Source organism: Chionomys nivalis, chromosome 4 (genome assembly GCF_950005125.1).
Source record: "Chionomys nivalis chromosome 4, mChiNiv1.1, whole genome shotgun sequence".
Classification (NCBI taxonomy): Eukaryota; Metazoa; Chordata; class Mammalia; order Rodentia; family Cricetidae; genus Chionomys; species Chionomys nivalis.
The window spans coordinates 96,964,738-96,990,773 of record NC_080089.1 but is presented as its reverse complement, the minus strand read 5'-3'; the positions used below and the strand labels follow the sequence as shown (position 1 = coordinate 96,990,773).

General features: G+C 38.3%; 2 protein-coding genes across 4 annotated transcripts in view; both read left to right on the top strand.

Moving 5' to 3' along the window:
* The window catches only part of Nck1 (NCK adaptor protein 1), a 54,475-nt gene extending 38,083 nt beyond the window's left edge, over positions 1–16,392 (top strand). For 2 of the 3 annotated variants that reach the window (XM_057768908.1, XM_057768907.1), the window contains 3 exons: positions 1,185–1,428; positions 11,669–12,381; positions 15,391–16,392. In XM_057768908.1, coding sequence (XP_057624891.1) covers positions 1,203–1,428; positions 11,669–12,381; positions 15,391–15,585 — 1,134 coding nt within the window. In that variant the 5' untranslated portion in view covers positions 1,185–1,202 and the 3' untranslated portion in view covers positions 15,586–16,392. Of the gene's footprint in view, positions 1–1,184; positions 1,429–3,448; positions 3,527–11,668; positions 12,382–15,390 lie in introns of those variants that run through there. The other variant, XM_057768909.1, reaches the window with a different exon arrangement.
* Positions 16,393–23,996: 7,604 nt separating this feature from the next.
* Il20rb (interleukin 20 receptor subunit beta) overlaps positions 23,997–26,036 on the top strand; it is a 28,110-nt gene continuing 26,070 nt past the window's right edge. Inside the window, exon 1 of the mRNA XM_057768454.1 lies at positions 23,997–24,279. Coding sequence (XP_057624437.1) covers positions 24,240–24,279 — 40 coding nt within the window. The 5' untranslated portion in view covers positions 23,997–24,239. The remainder of the gene's footprint in view (positions 24,280–26,036) is intronic.

Below are 26,036 nucleotides of genomic sequence, written 5' to 3'. Positions count from 1 at the left end.
TAAGCCAGCTTATGAAGTAATGGGCTTCATTATTCCATTTTATTTTTTAAAGATTTATTTTTAATAATTTTAAATTTAAAATATTTTAAAAGATTTATTTTTAATATTTTTAAGTTAAAAATTTTTTAATTTTTTATTTGTGTGTGTGTCTGTGTATGTCATACGCAGTTAAAAGGGATTGTTAGCTGCCTGAAGATGGGTACTCAGAATCAAATCTGGGTCCTCTGGAAAGGCAGGAAGTGCTTTTTATCACTGCGCCATTGCTCCAGCCCTTAATACTCTATTTTTCATACACATGTATCATACACATACTTGGTTCTCAGTTTGAAGAGTAACATAAAAGGTGTGAGACCTTTTTGAGATTTGTAGCAAAAAGTTTTAATGCTTCTACCTCAGCCTTCAAATGCTGAAGTTACAGGCTAAGCTTTTTTTTTTTTTTTTAGCACAGTATTGACAATTTTTATATTTTCTTTTTATATTCTTCTCTTTAGAAGGAATACTTTGTGTATGCTTATTATACTGCACTTATTAATACATTGTCAGTTATTCTCTGACCTTGATTATGTTTGTCTGATTGTTTTATTATTGAGATAAATATGTTAAAGATTATCCTTTATAATAATGGATTTGTTATTTTATTCTATGGTCATACCAATATATTTCAATTTTGTGCTTTCTAACTATATGGGAAAGAAAAATTGTTTAGAAAGCATCAATGTTATTGAGTACATACAAGTGATTTTCATTGCTCATGGTGGTTTTAAACGTTAAGCTAGTTTATATAACACTAAATAGAAACCATGCTTTTTAAAAGTTAGCATTTCCCTGTTATGTGTTTTTCATTTATCAGTTTTAACTCTTTGATGTTCTTAGATTTTTTTTCTTATTATGATATTAGAACTTTAACTTGAGCCTTGAATATGCTAGGCATATACTCTGTTCCTGGACTACATACAGTCTCAGCCCGTCTCCTGTTTTGTGTATTGGTTTTATGCTCAGTCTAGCTTCAAACTCAGTATGTAGCCAAGGCTGGCCTCAAACCTGTAAAGGTCTTCTTGCCTCAGCCTTTTGACTGATTGGATTATAGGCATGGTTCATAATATCTGGCCTCTTAAATCTTTAAGCATGTCTTTTTGGAAAAGCATGTAGACAATTAACTACAAAACATTTTCTGTGTGTTACAGTGCTGAAACTGCTGAAAGATGGCTGAAGAAGTGGTGGTGGTAGCCAAATTTGATTATGTGGCACAGCAAGAACAAGAGCTGGATATCAAGAAAAATGAGAGATTATGGCTTCTGGATGATTCTAAATCCTGGTGGCGAGTTCGAAATTCCATGAATAAAACAGGTTTTGTCCCTTCTAACTATGTGGAGAGAAAAAATAGTGCTCGAAAAGCATCTATTGTTAAAAACCTGAAGGACACCTTAGGTAAGTTGTTTGGTATTGAAGGGAAAACACCAGCTTTCATTTTAGATGGGTCTCGGAGCTGAGTTCTTTGAACAGTCTTTACAGCAGTGTGCAGAGTTAGTTGGCTGGGAAAGGGCAGAACTGTCACGTTACCAGGTATGTAAATTGAGAACTTAATAGCTGTTTAAGAGACTAGTGAAGATCATGTTCGCAATGTCTACAAATCTAGGCCCACATTCAAATGGTTCTGATGAGCAGAACTAACTTTGACTTTCTTGCAACAACTCCTTGAGTAGTGAATACCTAATGGATTTTCGATTTACAGAAAATTTGGCTCAGTTGAGACAGGGAAAGTATGAGAGATGCAGACTTGTTTCCTTGGGCATGCTGGTAATTTATTTTACATGGCACATTAGTGAACATATTGACATGTAGTGAAGCTCACTTGAAAAGCAGATCTATTTTTTTTTTTCTATCTGAAAAGAGTTTTAGGCCAGTGGGTTATCGCTGTCTATTTGCGTCTGTAAGAATGGTCACTTTGGGGCTGGAGAGATGGCTCAGAGGTTAAGAGCACTGACTGCTCTTCTAAAGGTCCTGAGTTCAATTCTCAGCAACCACATGGGGACCCCCAACCATTTGTAGTGAGATCTGGGGCCCTCTTCTGGTGCTGCAAGCAGAATACTGTACACATAATAAATAAATATTTTTTTTAAAAAAAAAGAATGGTCACTTTGGCCGGGCAGTGGTGGCGCACGCCTTTAATCCCAGCACTCGGGAGGCAGAGGCAGGTGGATCTCTGTGAGTTCGAGACCAGCCTGGTCTACAAGAGCTAGTTCCAGGACAGGCTCCAAAACCACAGAGAAACTCTGTCTCGAAACCCCCCCCCCCCCAAAAAAAAAAGAATGGTCACTTTGCTATTTTGTTATCATCACCTTTCTTTCTCTAATTATGTATGTTTGGTTTTAAAGTTTTCCTGGCCTCTATTAGGATAGGGAAACCTACTTTACCCTTTCCTTGGTTAAACTAACGGAAGGAAGTATGTAGGGTGAAGACTGACCTCCTCCTCTTTCTTAATTTAACTTTCCTTAATGGACAGGAAGGAATTGGGAGGGACAGAGATTTAATTTTGGTGTTCAAGTCAAGGAAATGTGCTATTGCTAAATCGTTCTTTACTTGTTTGTAAAAAGGGGGAAATGTTTTCTTGCAGACAGTTTAGGATTAAATGTAGCACGACTGATTAAATATTATATAGTATTTAAAATTCTTAATGCACAATTTATATTCTGGTATTTTAATAATTATTGACAATATAGAATAAATGTTTATATTTTTAACTATTGTAAGCTGCATAAATTAACATGTAGTACAGTTCAAGCAACTTAATGAAGTATTGGACTTTCAGCTCCTACACAAAGATATTGCTGATGTACTCAGAAATTTTAATATCTGCAGTCAAGATGGCGTTTGACCAGTTAACTTCTTGTCTCTTAGTTTTGGGAACCTCTACAGTTATGGGTAACTTTACTCCCTGGAGTACACTTGTCTGCACTCCCTAGAGTTTGAAATACTGCATTCAATTAATGATCTTTGATCAAAATAATGTGAATCTAGGTTTTGTATCAAATATCTAACCCCCTTTCCCCAGAGTATCTATACCCTATTTTGGTCCCTTAAATTCCATGTAATTTAATGAATCTGTTTCACAGTGGCTGTGCTAGTAGAGACATGGTTCGGAAATTAAGGAAAAGGAGGAGTTGTAGGAAAGAAAGAATGTGTATATACATTTTTAACTATTAGGAATGTACTAGCTTGAATATTTTCTTTGAAAACGAGTGAATTATAACTCAGCATTTTTGCTGCCACCATGAGTTACAACATGGGTTATATTTTTGGTTTAAGGAGAAACAGTATTGGAAAAAAAGAAGCCTTGGTTTTGAAAACGTTTCTATTGCTTGGGTGTGGGCCAGGTCACATGGATTGGGTGTGGGAAGTTTCAGGCTTACAGAGCAGACCAGGAAGTCACTGAAATTATCCCGGAGCTGTGTCAACAAACTCTGAAAAGAGAACACAGAATTTTTATTCAAAATGGATTGGTTAAACATCTTTAAAGGTTTTTTCAGTAAGTAGTTCTGTTAATTAAGTCCATAGTTTACTTGTTACAGGTTTTGAATTTTTTTTAATTACCTTTTGTGAATTAAGAGGGAAACTATATGGTGAGAACTCGGTGTGTTTATATAAGCTGGTACTTTATGCTGTCTGTGTAATATAAGGTAAATAATTGGTAGTATTTTCAGTGCTGTTAGTTTGATTTGATAATTAAAGTGTTTCAACATGAATGCTTAATAAATAAGGAGAGGATATACATGATTTTAAATGTGATGTAGATAGTTGTAATTCAGTAACTCTAGAACCTAGCCCAGATGTTTGAAGTAAAGTAAATCAGTTGTGAACAAATTTTTACTCTTGACTTTTAAAGTAAAAATTCTTTTTTTAGACTAGATTTTACTTAAGCTTTAGAGTAATGTCAAGATATTTAATAAGAGCTCTAGTAAACTACAATTACTGATTTAGAAGTAAAATGTTACGCTAATTTGGCTCTGCTGGTGGCATGTGTATGATAATCGTGTGCTTGATTGAATCTCTTTGAATATTCACTGTCTGTACAAAAATGAAGAGAGAAATATTCTAGAAGTCCCTTGTATACAAAAAGTCTAAGGAAACAAAGAGTAACCCAATGAGAGATTCCAAGGGAGAGGGGAACAAAGGAGTAAGCACTTTGCTGGAAAAGAGTGTGCTCATTGTAAGACTAGGTCCTTTGTTTCCTGGGCTAGCCTTGAGTGATCTCTTCTGGGTATCTCTTCTAACTCCTAGTTGCGATTTAGAGAGCAAATGCATTTTTAGTTCTTTGAAATTCTGGTTTTAAAGCTAATTTTCTTTTGAACGTTGTGTGTGTGTGTGTGTCTTCACCTGTTTACCCGTGGGTACGTGTGTATAGAGGCCAAAGGATTATAGGAGATGCCATCCTCAGGAACCTCATCCACCTCTCTCAGGGAAACAAGTTCTCTCATTGGTCTGGGGCGCACTAATTAAGCTACATTGACTGGCCAGCTAGCCCAGCTCACCACAGGATTGCAAGATTGTTGAGTTACCACACTTGGCTTTTTTTTTTAAACACGGGTTTTGGAGATCCAGCTGAGATTCTTACGCTTGTGAGGCAAGTGTATTACCAACTGAAGCTTCCCTTCAACTCTTTATTCATTAATTTATGAACACATTTTTAATGGAGAATCTAATGCAAACTATATAAAAATCAGCTTGATGGGCTGGCAAGATTGCTCAGTATTTGCCATTAAGCTTGACAGCTAAGATTCAACCCCTAGAATCTATGTGGTGGAAGGAAAGAACTGATTCCTGCAAGTTGTTCTCTGACCGCAGCATATTCGTGTGTACATACATGCACACACACCAAAATAAATAAACAGATATTATAATAAAATAATTTTTAATTTGTATGAAATATTAAGTCTCACAGAATTAGGGAGGTAAATGTTAATCATTGCTTATTAAAAATATAGTAGGCTTTAAATTTAGATAATGGTCAAAGTGATAATTATTAATAAGCCAGAAATGGTGTTAAAAGATGACACATACATGCACATGTATATAAAGCATCTATTATTGAACAGTGATTCAGTATATCAGCTTATAAATTGAGTGGCAGAGTTGTTCTCCGTACTGGGTATTAGGAGTTTAACAGTTAATCTTAACAGTATCTGTAGTCCAAAGGCTAAGATTTTAGTTTTGTAGACAAAATATTCCTTTCCTGAATCCCTGTAACATTCATGTTTATTTTGCTAGCACCTTGTCAGAGTAGAGACAGATTATTCATTCACCTAATTTCTGAACGTACCTGAAAAATAGAGAAAAAGCATTACGTGTTCGTTGTTTGGTAGCCAGAATACTTTGAAAGCAAAATTTAGAGTGTTTATCATCTTAAATAGATCTATTATAAGCCATGATTTATCTTATGTACATGAACAGATGAAGTACAAAATATAAATCTTTAATGGGAAGAATAGCATATATTTGTATTTATAATAACTTAATTCTACTCCCAAATAAACTGTATACTATCCCTGTAGCCTAGTATATAACTGAATTGTTTTTAATTTGTGTTTGGGTAAAAGAAACAGTTGGGCAAGACTTACATGATCCTGGAAAGTACCTTCAAACTCTAGAAAGAAGTCTTACAGTCTTGGCAAAAGAATAAATGGTCTTATGTGTGTCACGGGAATCAGGGGAAGTCCTCAGGGAGACAATGGTTTTGAAGACGTGAGAACAGACGAGATGAAGCAGTTCACTCAGGAATCAGAAGCAGCAGCAATACTTTGTTCATTCTATTGGGCATTTGCTTAGTGACTGAGATGAAGGAAAGCTGATGTTGGAAGCAAAAAGAGGTAAGAATCAGCCTGGGAATGACTGACATGAAGAAAAAATTTAGTAAGAGCTGCTGTGGTTATGTAGGTGCAGAAATCCTTGGTAACCTTGATTCAAGTCCTAGAGTTGAGGTAAGGTGATGGTAGTAGCTTCCTTACATGTATTCTGGCCAGTGAAACATGGCGGTTTGGCCATGTGAGATCGATGCTTCCAGGTTCTATCATCAAGGTTTTTAAGGATTTGAAACCAGTTCATGTAAGGGGGAGTTACTGGTACAAAGATATGCTTGAGAAAGATAAACACTATTACACAGAGATTGTGTTCACACTGCTTACTGAGGTTCTTAAAAACTTTTTTTTTTTAATTTTTTTAATTTTTAAAGCAAGGTGTCACTCCCAGCCAGGTTGGTCCAGCTGTGTAATATAATAATAAAAGTTTATGTAATTGTGGAGAATACCAGGAAAACTGTTAAGTACTATCTATTGAGTGCCTACTATGTGCTGTGTATTATGCTAAGCACTTACATACTCACTTTTTAAAATTTTTTACAAAAACTTTGTAATATAGACATTTACCTATCAACATTTCATAAAGGAACTGAAGTTTAAAAATTTAGTAATGTGTCCAAGATGACAAGGGGGAAATACAAATTTAACACTTGTTTGTTCAAGTTTTCATAGTAGACCCTCTAAGAGTCAGGATCAGAGCAAGAGTAGCAATGGATTAAAAGAATTTGTTTGAAAAAAGACTAGTGGAAATTAGGATGATCGTGGTGAACTGTATACTAGCTCAAGGTGTGCTGTGGTTGTAATATTTTTTTGGTTTTTTTTTTTTTTTTTTTTTTTTTTTTTTTTTTTTTTTTTTTTTTTGGTTTTCCGAGACAGGGTTTCTCTGTGGTTTTGGAGCCTGTCCTGGAACTAGCTCTTGTAGACCAGGCTGGTCTTGAACTCACAGAGATCCGCCTGCCACTGCCTCCCGAGTGCTGGGATTAAAGGCATCTTAAAAAAGCAGGATCTCACTGTGTTGCCAAGGTTGTCTTTGAAATCCTTGGTTAGTGCAGTCCTCCCTTTTGAGACTACAGACATGAGCTAACATGCATCAGCTATGTTTCCTAGAATTTACATGTTGAAACCTAATCATCAATAGCGTGTATTAAGAGGCAGGGGATCTTTAGGTAGCTATCAGCTTATCAAGGCAAAGCCTTCATGAATGAGATTCATGGCATTGTAAAAACAGTTGGAATCTTGCTTATTTGTCTTTTCCACCATGGGAGTTCTCATCATTAAGAGCTAGGACCTTGCCAGGTGCTGGTGGTGCAAGCCAGCACTAGGGAGGCAGAGGCGGGCAGATCTCTATGAGTTTGAGGCCAGCGTGGTCTCCAAGAGCTAGTTCCTGGACAGACTCCAAAGCCACAGAGGGAGGGAGGGAGGAAGGAAGGAAGGAAGGAAGGAAGAGGATTTCACCAGATGTAGTCTGTTAGTTCCTTTAGCTTGAACTTTCAGAACTATGAGAAACAAATTGTTGTTAAATATAAATTACCTGACTTTTGTCCTTATTTTTTTGTTATAATTAACAACTTGAACAAAGACAGGAGGAATTTTGGAAAAAATAGTAATATTGATTCTGATGAACATCTAAAAGAAGGGCTCTAACTGTTGATAGTTACCATATAATCAACTGACTGACTTTAATACTTTTAAAAAATTGTACTTTTGTATCAAGTTTTGTTGGCAGCAGAAGATTGGGATATTCATTTTGGAACTAGAAACAAAATTGTAAAGCAGGGGAATAATACAGCCTACCAGCTACACATGCCTTTGTTTAAAAATTTTATTGCGATTATTTATTGTGTGTGTTCAGACGTGTGAGCACTTGCCATGTGCATACCACAGCACCACCAACCGATATCTATGTTAGAGGACAACTTTTGGGTGTTTTTCTCTTTCCATTATGTGTGATCAATCTTGGGTCATCAGCCTTGGTGTCAAGTACTTTCTTACTCACAGAGCCATTTTACCTACATTTGTTCATTCTCTTGGTAAAGATTAATGGAACATTTAATATGGGCTAGGCACTAGGGATACAGAGATAATGGAGAAAGAAAACAGTATACTTAGTGTTAAGTAAAGAATGTAAAGCTGTGTAATAGCACACAGGAGGACTCAGTGGACCTGGGGGGGGGGAAGGAGACCTTCAGTGAGTAAAGAGCTGTCTGTGCCAAGTTTAGAAGAATGACATGGAAGTGTTTTAGTAATATGTACAAACCTTAGCCTTGAAACCATAGGGTTTTAGTGGTTCTAATAAACTTGCTCTGGCTGTGGTGTGTTGTAGCAGCAGTGTGCCAGAGAGAAGGTGGCATGTCATTGAAGACATGTTCACAGAGATAGATATGGAGGGTTTTTGTAGTATTGAAAACAAGTACCTTCTGCTTTTGTTTTCCTTTAAATATTTCTTGTCTCTAATGTTAACGCAGATTGTTTTTAAATGTTTTCTCACTTGAGATATTAGTTGTTGGGGTTGTCCAATTAATGTCTTATTTAACAAGTTTAATTCCAACTTGGTTTGGTTTGGATAGTATATATAACTGTTCCTTTATATCATCTATTATCATATATTATCTCTTTATATACTGTTTGTTTACTAAGATTGAAGTTGTAATTTTATGTATTTTTAAATCATATAGGAAAAAAGACTAACAAAAAAGATAGACTATTAGTGGCTTTATGTTTACCATCGTTCTTTAGTTCTATTTTTAAAATAATTTTTTGAGATTATAATTACATTTCCACTTTCACCTTCCTCTCTCCAAAGCCTCCCATGCACCCTTACTCCCCCCTCCAATCTCTTTCAACGACATGGCCACGTTTTAATTGTTGTTGTTATTGTTGTGTGTATGCATACACCTTCCTAAATACAATGCAGCCTGCTCAGTCTGTATTGTATTACTTGTATGTATGTTTCCAGGGCTGAGCATTTGGTATTGGATAAGTAGCCTACTGGTGTGCTCTTCCTTGGGGAAGACTATCTCTCCTGCTCTTAGCATGCCTTAGTTGCCTATGTGTAGTTTTTTGTCTAGGGTTGAGGCCTCCTGAGCTTTCCGCGGTGCATGTTAGCATTTCAGTTGGTGGTGGCCTTTTTCTTTCTTTGTATGACTACAGATTTCTTTCAGTCAGAAAAACTACCATTCACATTCTTAAAGCACAAGTTTATTGGTGATAAGAATGTGAAGTCTGTACTCTTAATCATGTGGCTACAGAAATCTATTTTCTACCTAGTGTTTTGACATCGTGTCCTTAAACATACAGAGTCAACAGAAAACAGGATGGAAATCTCCATTTTTATAGTTTGGCTGTATGTTGGTATTTAATTAATTAATTTATTATTATTATTATTTTGTTTTTCGAGACAGGGTTTCTTTGTGTAGCTTTGGAACCTGTCCTGGAACTCACTCTGTAGCTCAAGCTGGCCTCAAACTCACAGAGATGCACCTGCCTCTGCCTCCTGAGTGCTGGGATTAAAGGTGTGTGTCTTATCACAGTAATAGGAAAGTAACACTGCTTTTGCTAAAAATGCAGTGACTTCTTGCGCCCACAAGTAACTAAAAGGCAAGATAAAACCTGGTATTTCTGCTTTTCTTTTATATCTGCCTCTTTTACTATGGTGCAACTCTGCATGTAAGCTTGTTAATCAAGGAATGTCTGTCTAAAAACTTATGACCTAATCAGTTTCATCCTCCTTTAAGGCTTAAGGCACAAAGATAAGAATTAAAAAGTTCTTTAGTATTAGCTTTTATAATATCCTGTTCCAGATCTCCTAAAAGGTGGCTGAAAGTCTGTAACCATTGTCCTAAACCTACAGTCACCTTTTCAAAGAACAGTGAAGTCAAACAATCAATCCTCTTCTTAGTGGACTTTACCCCTCACCAGCAAAAGTAATCTCATGAGAACCAGATTGTTTTCTCAGGCAATAAAGAGGCCCTACTGCAGATCCAACACTGGGATAATGATCGTCCAAACTTAGATTTGGCCAGTCATTTTGTGCACCCCTCATCCCTTGCCCTAGTTATTTCTTTAGTCAAACTAAAAGCTTATATCTAGGCTGAGATGTATGATCTCTGTCTTCCCAACATAGCCATTCTGTTTGAATTTTCCCTGCTTTCCATCATGTGTTTTCTGTGTGATATCTGGGAGTGCTGGTCCAGGTTAATTTGTTACATCCCACCCCCACACCAGGGTTCTTGATTGAAGCTCTAGTTACAGTTGTAACCAAGTAGTTTTTATGTATCACAGTAGAGGGAAAAAGAAAAGATTGCGTGTGGGGTGTAAAAACATTTGCTGCTGAGCCTGATGACTTAGATTTGATCCTCAGGACTCACATAGAATGAGAAAACTAATTCTGGAAGTTTCCCTCTGAACTCCAAACATGCTTTGTGTTGTGTGTATAGCACTGGCCCTCCAAAGTAGTTAATAAGCATACATTTTAAAAGGGAGGGGTAGTGTGCAAGCAACAGTTGAAGAAGTTTTAAAGTAGAAAGAGAATTTCAAAAGAACAGCAGTGTATTCTGAGCCCGTGTCAGTCTCTGAAACTGCCAGTAGGAGAGAATGAGCTCTCAGAAGTTGTTTCTGGCTGTATGTGCTAGGCTAAGTAAATATATGCAGAAATAAATGTAAAAATTACTAAAAGAATAGAAAAGTAAAATAACTTTTTTGATATTGAAGTGATTTGAGAATGTCTTTAGATAATTGATAAGTCTATGTAAAAAAGAAAAAAGGTAGTGTGGAGTCTCTGAAGAGAAAAGGTGGTTATTAAGAACTCTAAAGGATCAGAAGTTGGAGCCTTGGCCAAACAAAGAATGAGAATAATAAGGTTTTTTGTTTTGTTTTGTTTTGTTTTAAGAGTGTAGAAAGAAGCCAGGTTGTGACGGTACCCACCTGTAATCCCAGCATTCTGGAAGCAAAGGCAGGTGGAGCTCTGAGTTCGAGGCTAACCTAGTCTACAGAACCAGTTCTAGGATGTCCAGGGCTACACAAAGAAACCCTGTTTCAAAAAGCAAACAAACAAAACCCAAAAAGAGTGTAGAAAGAAATTTGATTAGTTTTATGTCTTAATTTTTCAAAGTAAAAATCAAAACATCAGATAATGCAGTAGGAAATGAGCAGCCCTAAAAAAAATGCCTGGTTGCACTTGAAGTATGCATTTCTGCTTTCATTTTCTCACCTCTTTCAATAAAAATACATTAAACATTCTATGTAGTAAGTACCTTTCAAGATCCTTGAGATTTTTATCTGTGAGCAAAACGAACAATCCCTGCCTTTTGGGAGGTGTTATGTGAATTGGAATGAAGGGTACAAATGAGTAAATAAAATTTTAAAATGAACAGATAGATAGAATGATCTAGTTTTGGAAACTAAGAAATTATCAAATAAGATTATCCAAATAGAATTTAATATTGTGTATCCGGTACTAATTTAAATAATTGTTTCATTTTTATGCAGCTAATTACAAAATCTAGATGAGTAAAGTGAGATGTCAAGTGTGGGATTACTGGAGTGTTTGTGTTCTTAATTGTAGCTATGAGAGAAATGAACTATATTAACACAAGAAATTTCAACGTGACAACTTTATTATGTAGTTATTTTTTGGTTCTGGCAGGAGAAGAGGAGCTAAACTATCACAAGTTTATTTGATTGGCTTTGGAAAAAGAACTATTTTATTTCCCGAAAGATGATTGCATCATGTCAGTTTGTTTCCTACATCCAGAGGCTTGGGATAAGTGTGCTGAGTTGAAGCTGTAGTCTTACTTGCCTCCTCTTTATTTAAACAGGCATTGGAAAAGTGAAAAGAAAACCTAGTGTTCCAGATACGGCGTCTCCTGCTGATGATAGCTTTGTTGATCCAGGGGAACGTCTCTATGACCTCAACATGCCTGCTTTTGTGAAATTTAACTACATGGCTGAGAGAGAGGATGAACTGTCATTGATAAAAGGGACAAAGGTGATCGTCATGGAGAAATGCAGTGATGGGTGGTGGCGTGGCAGCTACAATGGACAGATTGGATGGTTTCCTTCAAACTATGTAACTGAAGAAGGTGACAGTCCTTTGGGTGACCATGTAGGTTCTCTGTCAGAGAAATTAGCAGCAGTTGTCAACAATCTGAATACAGGTCAAGTACTGCATGTGGTACAGGCTCTTTACCCATTCAGCTCATCCAATGATGAAGAACTCAATTTTGAGAAAGGCGATGTAATGGATGTTATTGAAAAGCCGGAAAATGACCCAGAGTGGTGGAAATGCAGGAAAATCAATGGCATGGTTGGCCTGGTGCCAAAAAACTATGTTACTATTATGCAGAATAACCCATTAACTTCAGGTTTGGAACCATCACCTCCACAGTGTGATTATATTAGGCCTTCACTCACTGGAAAGTTTGCTGGCAATCCTTGGTATTATGGCAAAGTCACCAGGCACCAGGCAGAAATGGCATTGAATGAAAGGGGGCATGAAGGAGACTTCCTCATTCGTGATAGTGAATCTTCGGTAAGTTGATTTTCAAAGGTAAATGGGCATAGAGCTCCAGGCTTTTAAAAGTAAGCTAGTTCCAGGACAGGCACCAAAGCTACAGAGAAACCCTGTCTTGAAAATCAAAAAAAAAAAAAAAAAAAAAAAAAAAAAAAAAGAGTAAGGTTGCAGAGGTTACGGCTTACTTAAACCTAAGTTGTAAGCTGGGATGTGTTCTTCCCAGTGAACCTGTTGTGAATAAGCCAGGTGGGACAGTGACTGTGTTGTGTTAATGGGGTTTCTTCAGTTGTCTTGATTTTTGCATTTCTGGAATATTCTCTGTCCCATTAAACTGAAAACTGGGGAAAACTGAGCATTGGTTTCTTTCTTGAGAGTAGAATAATGCGAATTAAACTGCTGCTAGATGTAATGTAATAAGAATGCTATCACTGTAGTCCTTTCAGGAATTCTATAACTATAAAAAATTATGTGTCTTCATAAGTTAATTGTTTACTTAAAATCTCTCCCTTCTTCCTTTCCCCCTCCCTCCCTCCTTTCCTTCTGACAGTGAGTACTCACTATATAGCTCTGGCTGCCCTGGAACTCACTGGGTAGACCTCGCTGGCCTTGAACTCAGAGTTCCACCTGCTCCTGCCCTTGCCCATGTAGGGATTAAAGGTCTATGAGACCATACCTGACTCTTTTGGCTTTTTATTCATCTCAAAAACCTTATTATTGGGCTGGAGAGATGGCTCAGCGGTTAAGAGCACTGCCTATTCTTCCTAAGGTCCTGAGTTCCATTCCCAGCAACCACATGCTGACTCACAGCCATCTGTAATGAGGTCTGGTGTCCTCTTCTGGCCTGTAGTCATACATGCAGACAGAATACTGAGAATACTGTACACATAGTAAATAAACCTTTTCTTTTTAAATTATTATTATTATTATTATTATTAGTTTTGGTTTTTCAAGACAGGGTTTTAATTGTGTAGCCCTGGCTGTCTTGGAGCTCAATCTGTAGGCCAGGCTAGCCTTGAATTCAAAGGTCTGCTTGCCTCTGCTTCCCAAGTGCTGAGATTAAAGGTGTGTGCCACCACTACTCAACCTTAACATATTCAACACCATTTGAAATGTATTTTCAATAAAAGGTAACTTATATTGCAGTACTAGCTAGATAATAAAAACATCCAAATTGAAAAATGACATAGCTCTTTTAAGTGTTAAAATTTGATGGTTCTTGTTTTTCTAAAAACCTTTTCCTGATAAACAATATCACTACTTTCCTACTTATCAAATCATGGTTAATACTGACTTCTGTGACTGTATTGTATAAAAGATTGAAAGAAAAAAGAAAATAATATGTGTATGAGGCTGAGATGAATTGAACTTCCTGTTGTGAAGTTGGGGAAAATGGTTCCTTTAACCTCTCAGAAAACAGATGGTTGTTAATTGAGAAGAATAGTGGAGTCCATTTTTGTTAAAATCCTGAAATGCAGCACACCATGTAAGTCACTGTTCTTGACTTGACACAGATTGTTCAGAAGTAGTAGGTTTAAAACAGTAGCTGCAACTACCACCACCTAATTAAGAAAGAAGAGACTTAAATACATAATGCTATTTTACTTGCGTGTAGAGTATAAATACTAGCCAACATATATAATTATTTTTAGTACTGTTGTTTTTCAGCTATAGACCTTAAATGTTTTTGTTTGGCCTGTACAATTAAAAATCTAATTCATTGTCGATATTTAAATAGCAAAGGGTTTAAAAAATCCAGACTTTGGAGCCAAATAGATGGGAAGTGCTTTCTGTTTTTCCAGAGGACCCCCGTTGAGTACCCACCACCATGTCAGATAGCTTGCAGCTACCTGCAACTCCAGCTCTTGGGGAATCTGATGCCTCCTTGAACATCTGTATAACTGTACATATAATCCACATACAGACATACAAACACCCACAAAATTTTATTTATTTATTTATTTATTTATTTATTTATTTATTTATTTATTTATTTATTTATTTATTATGTATAGAGTATTCTGTCTGTATGCCTGAAGGCCAGAAGAGGGCACCAGAACTCATTACAGATGGCTGTGAGCCACCATGTGGTTGCAGGGAATTGAACTCAGGACCTTTGACAGAGCAGGCAATGCTCTTAACCGCTGAGCCATCTCTCCAGCCCCCGTCATCCACAAATTTTAAAAAATAATAAAATCGTCTTTTGAAAATGTAGGCTTCAAATTTTCCCTTTAAAACTTAGACCGTGCTGGAGAGGTAGCTCATTGATTAGGAGCACTGGTTGCTTATTCAAAAGACCCAGTTTTATTTCTGTACCCACATGACAACTCAAACAATCTATAACTAGGGGATCCAGTACCCCCATTCTGGCTTCCACAGACACTGCTCACATGGGATACACAGACATACATGCAGGCAAAACACCCATACACAAATAAAGGTGCAATAAAAGACGAAGATCAGTCCACATAGGAGTCTGTTTCTGCAAAGCAGCAATCACAGATGAGTAGTGCATCTCCGTAGGCTGGCCGCATCCTCTTTCCTTTGTCTCCTTTACTTATGGTTCTTTGTTGGCCCTTGTATGAATTTGTTTGTCACAGTTTATTAAAGTTCAGTTGAATTCTTAGTTGTACTTCAATTTTGAAAATTCAGAATATTGTGTCTTAAGTTAGGTCCTGTCAGCTCTGAATTGAAAGGGCGTGATGGAGTGGAAGTCTGAAATTTTCTCACTTTTTTTTTCCTAACGGATTTTCTGTTTGTGCTACTCTTTGGGCACTGTGGGTGTTAGAAGACTCTAGAATCCTGTCTGCTTGTCCATTATCCACTGATATGTGATCCCAGCCATTCTCTCCGAGCCTCATTTTCCTCACTCATAAAAAGGGTTTCTTTTGAGGAATAAAGGAGATTATGTAAATAATTTAGCGTAGTGTCTTGCACTTATTTAGTGTTCAGATTTTAACAGTTGTATTTATTTTAAATTTTGATACATGGCTTTCACAATATTTACCTCCCCTCTCCTTTCTCTTTTAGCCAAATGATTTCTCAGTATCACTAAAAGCACAAGGGAAAAACAAGCATTTTAAAGTCCAACTGAAAGAGACAGTTTACTGCATTGGGCAGCGGAAATTCAGCACCATGGAGGAACTAGTAGAACATTACAAAAAGGCACCGATCTTTACAAGTGAACAAGGAGAAAAACTGTATCTCGTCAAGCATTTGTCTTGATACTCATCAGCAGTGACTGCCACACCACTTTAACTCGTCACGTAATTGAGAACTGAGCGTGTTGGGCCAATTTTACTTGCTTGGAAAATGCTGTTTCTAACTGTATGAGAACTGACTGTAATACATGAGTATTTTTGTTATAACTCAGCCCATACATATATCTACATATGCAGTGCATCTGTATAGAAGAGTTCTTTATTCTTGGTCTTCTATCTTACTGTCTTCTTTGCTATTTTTCTCTTTCCTTCTAACAATTAAAGTTTTGTATTCCAAAAAAAAAAAGAATAATTTGGTTCAAAAATCTTTATATGGAAGAATTCTTTTACTGGTGTTACTTTATTTCCTTGTAAAGGTATCCTGTTTTCCCATAGTTCCTCTTCACATAAAATCATATCTATATGGCATATGCTGAAATTCATTTCTTGTAAAGTGGTAATCTTTTCTGTGACTAAATAGCAATAATAAACAAAACTAGAAATTATTTTCAGATATTGTATCTGTCATAAGCCATTGTAAATATAAAGTATGTTGTTGTGCCTTCATTTTAAAATCCATTCATTGTATTCAAAAGGCCCTGGATATAGGTTAGAAAACACAATTTATAGCTATTTAAGCAAAAATGTTAAGACTTTGGGGAGCGTCTTTTTTCCTTCCCTTGGTTGTTGAAGGGAACAGAGCAGTCCCTGACAGTTGGTTGTTGAAATGAAATGGGTGTCTCTGGTGTTCCTTGACCAAAGTATGTCGTGTTAGATGATGTTGTATTCCCACCAGTTTGGGGAAAATAGTAAACAATGAGATGTGAAGACATTTTTTTCTCTCCAAATACCAGTAATTCTAATTCTCCTTCAGAATCCTAACCTCTCCTCCCGTGTCTGATGAGATTTACTGAAGACCATTTTTTTTGACACTGTTGCATATTGAACCCTAAGTCACACACGATAGCAGGCGCTCTGCTGCTGAGTTATACCCACCCCCTCCTTATCGTTTATGAAAGGATGTGCTGTGGGGAAATGTGCTGTAGTTGGGTGTGTTATTTAAATTGTTTACTTTCTAGTTAGTACTTCGTATGTGTGAATGAGAGACTGAAGTATTGAATCTGCTGTTGGTCACTCTTCTCCTCATCCTGTAAATGTAAGCATACTAACAAAAGTCCCTAATGCTATGTAAGCAGAAGAACATTGCTGTCCTTTGCTATTTTAAACACTAATGTACCAAAATTATAGCTGGTAAAAAATCAAAGTTGTGTAATTTCACTTTTTTCTTTGATGGAGTAGTTTAAAAAAAATTTAAATCTTAAAATCACCTGAAGGCTGATGTTACCACTGGGTGGCAGCCCTGGCCTCTCCCACTAACTAGAAGTCAACAAAATAATTGACAGATGTATGAATTCCCCATCTTTATAACATCTGCTTTAAGAGCTTTTTAGTTTGCATTTGTCTTTTGGTGCTCTGTTGATTGAGATAAATGGTAGTAGATTAATGTAAATAAATGTTATATGTGCTTACCTTCAGGGCTGCAAAATCTATGAATTCTAAGAAAACCAGTTTAGCAGTGGTTTGCAGTAAACATTCTTACATTTGATACTATTTTTGCTTTCTGTGTGCCGCCCTCCCTGCTGTGAAGCAATGGACCTTTATAAAAGGAATAGTTAGACCTTGCCATGGATACAGCTGTTTCTGGAAGCTATCTACTTCACAACTGACTTTGTAACGGCAGCTCTGCAGTAGTGCTGAGGTGGGTCGCGTATATCCTGCTGTAACTAGAGTTCATTGATGTAGGTGCTTCATAGTAGCTCCTATGCCTTCTAACACTGGAAGAAACTCAGTGGGCACTGTTTTACTCTGTACTTCAACATTTGGTCAGTTTTTGAAAACCTCTTAAACCATACCATCTCTTCAATCAATGGTTGTTTGTATTGTAACCATGAGTTTGCTTGAAACAGTTTTCTTAGAATAACCTAGAAAACAGCTACATAGCTAGGTAGTGACAGACTTGTATTAGAAACAGCCTCAACCTAGTGTTGTCTGTGTCTTGTCCCTGCCCTCCATGCAGTTTTAGACCAGGAGGTGGGTCCTGGGGAAAGAACTAGTACAGAAGTTTTCATCTCTATAAGAGCTGATTAGTTCCCCAGATTTAAATATATGTGGTACCCATAATCCTGCCCGGCTCATGTCTACAAAAACTCCTCTAAAGTCTTGGAAGGGGTGCTTTGTTTTGTTCTTAAACATCTTTATATATGTGTGAAAGCTTAGCAACAAAAAAAAAGCTGTAAATATTATGTCTCTTTGCTCATAAATCTTAGAGATGAGTTGAATATTTTCATGTGTATTGCATACAGTCACTTCATATTAACATATGCACTTAAGACTATTAAAACTGTTTGACAAATACCACTAAATAAAATAGGAAATACCCTGCTCAGTGGTATAAGCCTGTAATTCTGGCTGCTCAAGAGGCTGAGGCAGGATAATGAGTTTAAGGCATGCCTGAGTAGTTTATCAAGACCCTGAAAAAAGTAGAGTTGGGACTGTAGTTCTGTGAGTTCTGTGCTAGAGCTTGCATGAATTCTGTATACTTTCTCCAGCATCAACAAACAAAAAAGGGAATCTGCATATTGCCAGAATGAAAAAGCCTAGCAATGAGCAGCTTAGGTAATTAGGACATGCATGTAAATACATTGCTTATAAAATCCTACCCAGCTCCAGTGATCTGCCATGTAATCTAGAGGTTGCGAAAATGATCTCTGAGGTGCCTTTCTGGGAATTAGGAAAATGCATCGTCTCCTGATATACCCCATCCCTTGACTTGTCAAAAAGTGTAGAATTTTACCTGCTGGTCGTGCTTTATTCATGATGCAGCCAAATATAGAAGTATTGTTCAACTTGTGTAGTATTCAACTTGACAGCACTTAAAATGGGAGATTTCAGATAGCATTGTAATTTGTGGTTTCTTTAAAAATGAGCTGACAGTGTGAGTCGAATTCCCGAGTTAAATGATCAGCTGGAACCTGGTGTGGATGGTCCCATAATGCACATGGTGAAAGACATTCAAACAGAATAATAAAGTCTCTCCTAACTCTTACCCCATAATTTATAGCCAAATTGATATGTTGTTTCTCCCTGTTTATCCTGTTGCTTCGAGTTTTTGGCTTTTAATATGAGATAACCATTTTTAAGAAACTCTTCCTATGTTCAAATCAATGAATTAGAAGAGTAACATTACAGCTTTTGCTTTTTCATTTTAATATTTTATTAGAGGAAAAACCTTTATATAGCTCTCTTAACTGTTTTATAGGTCTTCAGAAATGTGGTCACTTGACTTTTGTTCAACATAAGACAGTGTCATTTTCTGAATCACATCCAGAGGATTGAAAAAAAAACTCTTGATTCTGTTGCAAGGTAGATATGCTTGTTCTGTGGCGTTCAGCAAGTTTATGTGACTCAGCTCTGCTGTATTCTAAACACTGCTGACAGCAAAACAAGCAGCACACGCTTCACACCCTAGTTTCTTGCTGTTACATGTGCGTTTCTAGTTTACTTACAGGAGTCTCTTGACCTGAAAGCGCATGCGGTTTGTGGAGATTGTTGAATAAAGTAGGAAATTAACTGCACTTGCTGAGGTAAAGAGGAAGAGTTTCAGTTAGCATATTCTCTCTCTCTCTCTCTCTCTCTCTCTCTCTCTCTCTCTCTCTCTCTCGCTCTCTCTGTGTGTGTGGGTGTAGAGTGTGTGTGTGTGTGTGTGGGGTGTAAACCAGATTAAGAGTGTCTTTCTGACCAGGACACTTTGGTTGTATCGATTTCAGAACTGGTTTGATGCCCTCAGCAGCTTAGCAGGGACAGCTAGCTGATGTAGTTATTTTTGTAGTGCTGGACAATGGAACAGCAGCTGCCTCATGCATGCTAGGAAAGCAACCAACCAACTGTGCTTTAAATATTTTTACACAGATTACATAACTTTACAGCACAGGGAAAGCTGGTCTCACAGTTGCAAGTTTTATTTATTACTACAAAGGTTTTCTCTCCTTTTGTACCTCATTGACAAATAGGAAAACATAAGTAACATTTTGAAGTAGTTATCTAAGATATCTAGGAAAAAAGATTGTTTTAAATTGACTTTTGGGCTCAGATATATCTTAACCTGTAGGTATCTGTCTTTGGAAAATTGTTGAGACAAAAAGATTCCAGAAAGAGACTAAATGTCTAAATGCAGGCTAAAGACAGGAATAGTTGAGATAACTTTGAACACTTACAGAAGAAGTTAAAAACTCCTGAGTAAGCATAGCTTCTCTAGAGCAAGTGACGTCAAAACAAGTGTTGTTTGCTTTCTCAGCTGCAGGCAGGCAAACGGGTTATAGAGAACAAATTCTGCTTTCCCCGAGGCATTATTGCTTAGTTTCAAAGTTAAAGTTCTAGTTTGGGGCTGTTTATATAGTTTGATTTTGCATGTCACTCAAAGCCTTGTGTTAAATTTTTGGTTCCCATCTGGAGCACTTTCTCAGAAGGTGGTGAAACCTTAAGGAGATGGGGCCTTCCCGCCCCCCATTTTTCTTCCATTTCTCATCTCACCCTAAAACAATGCTACCTTTTGAGTTGATTCTTTGGTTACTCGAGCATGAGACTGCCCTCACCCTGCATCACAGTGAGGAAAAAAGCTAACAAGGCTTTGGGGACGTTCGTATTCTAGGGTGCAGTACCTAAATGGAGAAGATCTGCGCAAGACAAGTGGAGCACATGGTTGCTGTTAACAGGGGAAGGTCTCTTAGATGTTGTGGGCTCCACTTAGGGCCAACCGGTGATTGAAAAACAATTGCCTAAATCATTAGAATATCATGTAGATGTTCACTTACAAAGTATGTTTCTGATTTCCAGGATTTTAAAGTGGTATTTGTTTCATTCAAATATGGAACTTTTAACTACAAAGGGCTGTTCAGAATAAAACCCAATTCTCCGTGTTCATGTTACATAGAAACCAGCTATAACTACAGGAAGATGACAGTGTTACAAAGTTTAACTCATTGATTCCAAGAGATTAATTTCTTGAAGACCATCAGTAGATTTAAATGACTGTTTAAAACTTTTTACTATTTTTTTTTAACAACGTGTGTGGATATTTTGCCCGAGTGTCTGTCAGTTCTCTTGGAGAGAGGCCCAGGGCACCAGAACCCCTGTGAAGGGGTTGTAAGTCACCATTGGGGGGGGGCACTAGAATTGACCCCAGATCCTCTGGAAGAGCTGATGGTGCTCCTAACCATGGAGCCATTTCTCCAGCCTCTCAGCAAGTTTAGAAGTCAGACAGCTCTGAAAACTGGATTTTGAAAATAACAGCCAGAGACAGGAGTATCAGGTGGTAGAGTTGAGCAAATGAGGCATCCAGAAGCCCCTACCTAGTGTAATGGCCCAGGCATAGGCAGATCATCTGAGGTTTTTTCTTTAAAAAAAACTGGGTGATAACTCAGTCTTCAGAAAGATAAATTCAAAAGCTAGGTTAGGTTAATGGCATTACCTCTCACTGCCCAGTAGGTGTGTGCTGAGCCCAGGACCTAACTCTCCTTATAATTGGGCTGGGTTGTCTTGGTACAGACTCATGCCATGCAGAACTATTTTAAGACCCCGTGGCTCAGTGGTGGACTGCCCCACAACTCAGCTGTGTGAGACTTACTCTTGATTGCATTTTTTGTTTACCTTTTTTTTTTTTTATCCCGATTCACTTTGTGTTCTCAAATTCTCAAACTTTCCATCATTGGGCTTTGCTCAAGTTATTCTATCAGGATTGCTGAACCGTGAACTCATCTAACCCCTTTTGTTCAAACGGATGGGTATATTCTTGGAACTCCGTTCTGTGGCCCACTTCCTGCTTATTCTCTAAACCGTTGTTCATTTCAGGAGTCACACCCCTTATAGTGTTAACTGGGAAGCTGTTGAGGTAAATGAAAAGTTGGAGTTGGGCATATTTCTGATGGATTTCCTGTCCCCATTCCTGATTCCCACAACTGTTTTGCAATGCATTACTGTATTTTCTGTGTAAATGAAAAAGAAATGTAAGGCTGATGGAGTTGTTTTCTTCCTCTTTGCATAAAATGGCCATTACTTTTTCCATTTACTCTTCAACCCACAATGATCTAGGTTTGGATCCAAGGCTTCCACAGGAACTCCTCTTGCTGGGATTACAATGACTTTCCAGTTACATCCAGGGAACATTTTTCAGTGATGAACTCACTGGGGACTCTCTTCTGCACTCTGCCTCAACAATCACATCATGCCTCATTGTTTTTAGATCCACTTCTCTGAGCTACCCTCCCACCTCTGTCTTTTAGTTCATGTTCTTGCCCTCTCTGGTTTCTCTATTTGTCTGCACATCAGTCTTAGTGGACAAGTTTTATTTGCACAAGCTCACCCACTACCATAAAACCCCCGCAGGTAGGGGAGAGGTATTATTTCCTTGACATCAATTTGAGATAGGTATTTGCATAGTGTTGATTGTGCCTGCTCACATAAATGCTTTAAATCTAAGTGCATGAGGCTGAACAAATGCAGCCTCTTTCTGCAGACCCCTGACCCTGCCTGCCCTGACCCCACCCTACTCTGTGCCTTTCTGTTCTTTCCTTTGAGGACTTGCTGTCCACCCAGTTACCCAAACCAGAACCGGAAAGTCGTGTTTGGCGTCCTGGCCCTTCCCAGTCCTTCCTAGTCCATACATTATGTAGGAGCCACTATTCTAAGTCCTGCATTTTGAGGTTTTCGTTTCTTCCCACAGACCTGGGGAAGCCTAGCATAGGCTGGCAGTATCTCTCACCCTGATGCCTGGCAAAGCCCCCTCTTGTCTGTCACTTTGCTTTCTCAGAAACCTTTTAAGTCTGAAATGCAGAGAATGCCACCATCAGATTGGCATTTGAAACCCTGCCCTTGATACTCACTGCTCTCAGGATAAACTGGAAACCACTCAGAAAACACTGTGCTCTCCAGACCCTTGTTTCTTTCTGTGTGCCTCGGCACGTCTTCTCATTCCAGCCTTGCTCGCTCTGTCTAAAAAATGTAGGATTTTTCTAAATACCTTGTGTGACTAACTCTCCTGAGTTCAATACTCTGCCAGTCTCCTCCACAGGAAGCCATCTAGAATCCCAGAAGATGGATTGGGTGTTTCTCTTCAGTACCCCAGTGGTTCCTCCATTGTATTCAATATTGCCCCATGGTCATTTCATTATTTCATCTTCATTAGTTGGGAAAGGATAAGAACTTATTGAGTTCCCAGATTCCGCACATAGTAAACTCCTAGGGAATGTTGGATGAATCAATGAATGACTGACCCAAAATTATCTTGCAAATAAGCTTAAGAAACTAGAACTAAAATATGTTCAGTTCAAAAATCAATGTGCATTCTCAAACCAATGCTCATTTTACCATTATAATTTGTGCATTGGGGTTTTTTAAGTCCTTGAGGAATTGAAGTTTACTGAATTTTGTTTAAAATTTTTAAAAATTGGTTTTAACTTTCAGTAGTTAATTCTTTTTTTTTTTTTTTTTTTTTTTTTTGGTTTTTCGAGACAGGGTTTCTCTGTGGTTTTGGAGCCTGTCCTGGAACTAGCTCTTGTAGACCAGGCTGGTCTTGAACTCACAGAGATCCGCCTGCCTCTGTCTCCCAAGTGCTGGGATTAAAGGCGTGCGCCACCACCGCCCGGCTTCAGTAGTGAATTCTTGATTCAAAAATCAATTTTAAAAGATTAGATGAAGAATCTTGTTCACGTTTTCCTAGTTCTTCTACTACAAGGTGCCAATCTTGTTAGCATATTATGTCCTAGCTTTTCTTTTTTGCAGACTTGCAAATATAAAACTGTTATTGTCTACCTTTTGACTTTTAGAATGGTATTTAAAATTGAGGCCACAGAACTTGGCAGTGATGGCACACTCCTTTAATTCCAGCACTTAATCACTGTGAGTTTGAGGCCAGCCTGGTCTACAGAGTTTGTTAGGACAGCCAGGACTACAAAGAGAAACCCTGTCTCAAAAGAAAAGAAAAGACCACCCAAGGCAGCCGCTGTGGGTAGCAGCTTAGTGGCAGAGCGCTTGTGTAGCTTGCACAAAGCCCTGGGTTCAATCCCTAGCATTAGAGAACAGCAGTAATAGTGATCATTTTCTTCTCTGCTTTTCCAGAAGTATGTATTAGCAAACAGAGCTAATTAGCAGCCAGCTTGAAAGAATGGGCAGAGAGGCACTTGGCAGAGGATGCTCCTTGATGAGTCGGGAAAATAATCCTCGATGTTCACTGTCTGCTGGGAAGAGTCAGGGCCCTCCACACTGAGTCTGTCTGCCCAGATGTCTCCCTCGGGCAGATGTCTCAAGCTCCCCAGTTAGCATTTCTCTGGAACTCTCACAGGCCGCTCCCCTTGATGCAATAGCTGGGTTTGGGCAGAAAGGGTGCTGCAGAGTACGCCCATTCTGAGCATTTGGGCCAGCTCCTCTTTCCAGAACAATTCAAGCTCCATTGCAGCTCTGACCTCAGCACCAACATCTGCTTCCTGAAACAAGATGGCTAGGATGGATAGAAAACTTCACTCTGGAAGGAAGCAATGACTTCTGTCACACTAAGTTTGCCAGAGACCCTCACCCCAGACACGGGCCGGCACAGTGGTTCTGCGAGGACTCTGGACAAGTCTTGTCATGTGGCTTTTCTGCAGCTTGATCTCCTGTTTTCTCACAGGTAATAAAGAATTAAATTCATCTGAGGTTGGTCCTTGAATACAGGTTAAGACAGTACTTTCCTGGGTTTGGGGTTGAATTAAAATGTTTTTGGTTTGGTTTGATTTAGTTTTTGGTGTTTTGCTTGTTTGTTTCTTTGCGACAGGTTTTCTCTGTAACAGTCCTCGCTGTCCTGGACCACTCTTTGTAGATCAGTCTGGCTTTGAATTCACAGAGATCCACCTGCCCTCTGCCTTCCCAGTGCTGGGTCTAAAGGAGTGCACCACTGCCCAGCATAAAATGCTTTTTAAAACCTTTTTATTTCCATCTTCCACATCTTAAATGCCTGCATTCTATTTGTAAAATTTCCTAATATCCCCAGACATCTAGAAAGATGTCATCAAGATAGTTTATAGAGTTCTATGCACTTTGCTATTTATTTCATTTGGTATTTTTAGGGTTAAAGTATAGTTATTGCAGTCATTTTTCATGTAGCACTTAAAATGATTAAAAATTCTGACAAGCATAAAGGACATAATTTATAAGCTTTATATTGGGTGTAAGATTTATAAAATTAGATTTTTCTTGATCCTCACAGAAAAAGGTACTTCACACTATTTATAAAAAGATTTGGTTTGGGGGCATTTTCTCTGCCAGTAAGGTTATGCAATTTTCTGTTCCACTCCTGGCTCCTTGTAATTACCTCCCTTATTGTTCCCAAACTGCAGTTCCTTACCTGCTAATGCTTCTTCAAGTCAAACTGCATTTAAGAGAAATTTCTAGTTTTACTACTCCAAGGTATTGGTTACTTTGTGGCGTCAGTGGGAGCCTTGAGTACTTAAGCAGCAAATCAGAACTAAGACAACTTGGAAACGTTTAGCCTACATGAAAACGGATGGTATTCCTGGCCCCCAAACCTTCACGGTTCCAAACGTTCAGCAGACGATGTCCAGATTCTGCTCACCTCTCACTTCTCATCTGTGTATTCAGGGCTCACCCTGTATTGTTTGAGCCTATTCTTCCTACTTTTAGGAAATAAGTTTAGATTGCAGGCCCCTTGCTGTCTTTACAGTTGATGCATTCTGTCCTTACTTTCTTGCCTTAAACTTTGTTGTTATGATTCTCCAACAGGGGCTGATGACCTGGTTCAGTAGGTACAGGTACTTGTTGCCGAGTCTGATGAACTGAGTTCAATCCCTCAGCACACAGGTGGTGGAAGGAGAGAACCAGCTTCCTCAAGTTGTCCCCTGACCTTCACACACTTCCTGTGGCAAATGTGTTGTGTTCACACCTGCTCCCACCCTGAGTCCTTTCTCTCTCTCATTCTGTGTGTGTGTGTGTGTGTGTCTGTGTCTCTGTCTGTCTGTCTGTCTGTCTGTCTGTCTGTATGTCAACTATTCTGGTCTTTTGGCATTGCGAATGGTAGTGTCAGAAAATAATTGCTTTAGTTAAAGTTGCCTCCAAGTAATTGTGAGCATTTGCTCAAGACTGTGTAGGTGAACATGGCAAGCGCAGAATGAGCTTCTATTGCTTATAGATCACTGGGAAGATAAGCAAAGGTGTCTTACTTTGTCCCTTCTAAGGACAAATAATAATTACTAATTATTATGTACTAAGAATAACAATGACAGCCACAACTGATCCCTCCCCCAACATTTCTCCCTTCCTTCCTCCCTTCCTTCCTTCCTTCGTTCCTTCCTTCCTTCCTTCCTTCCTTCCTTCCTTCCTTCCTTCCTTCCTTCCTTCCTTCCTTCCCTCCCTCCCTCCCTCCCTCCCTCC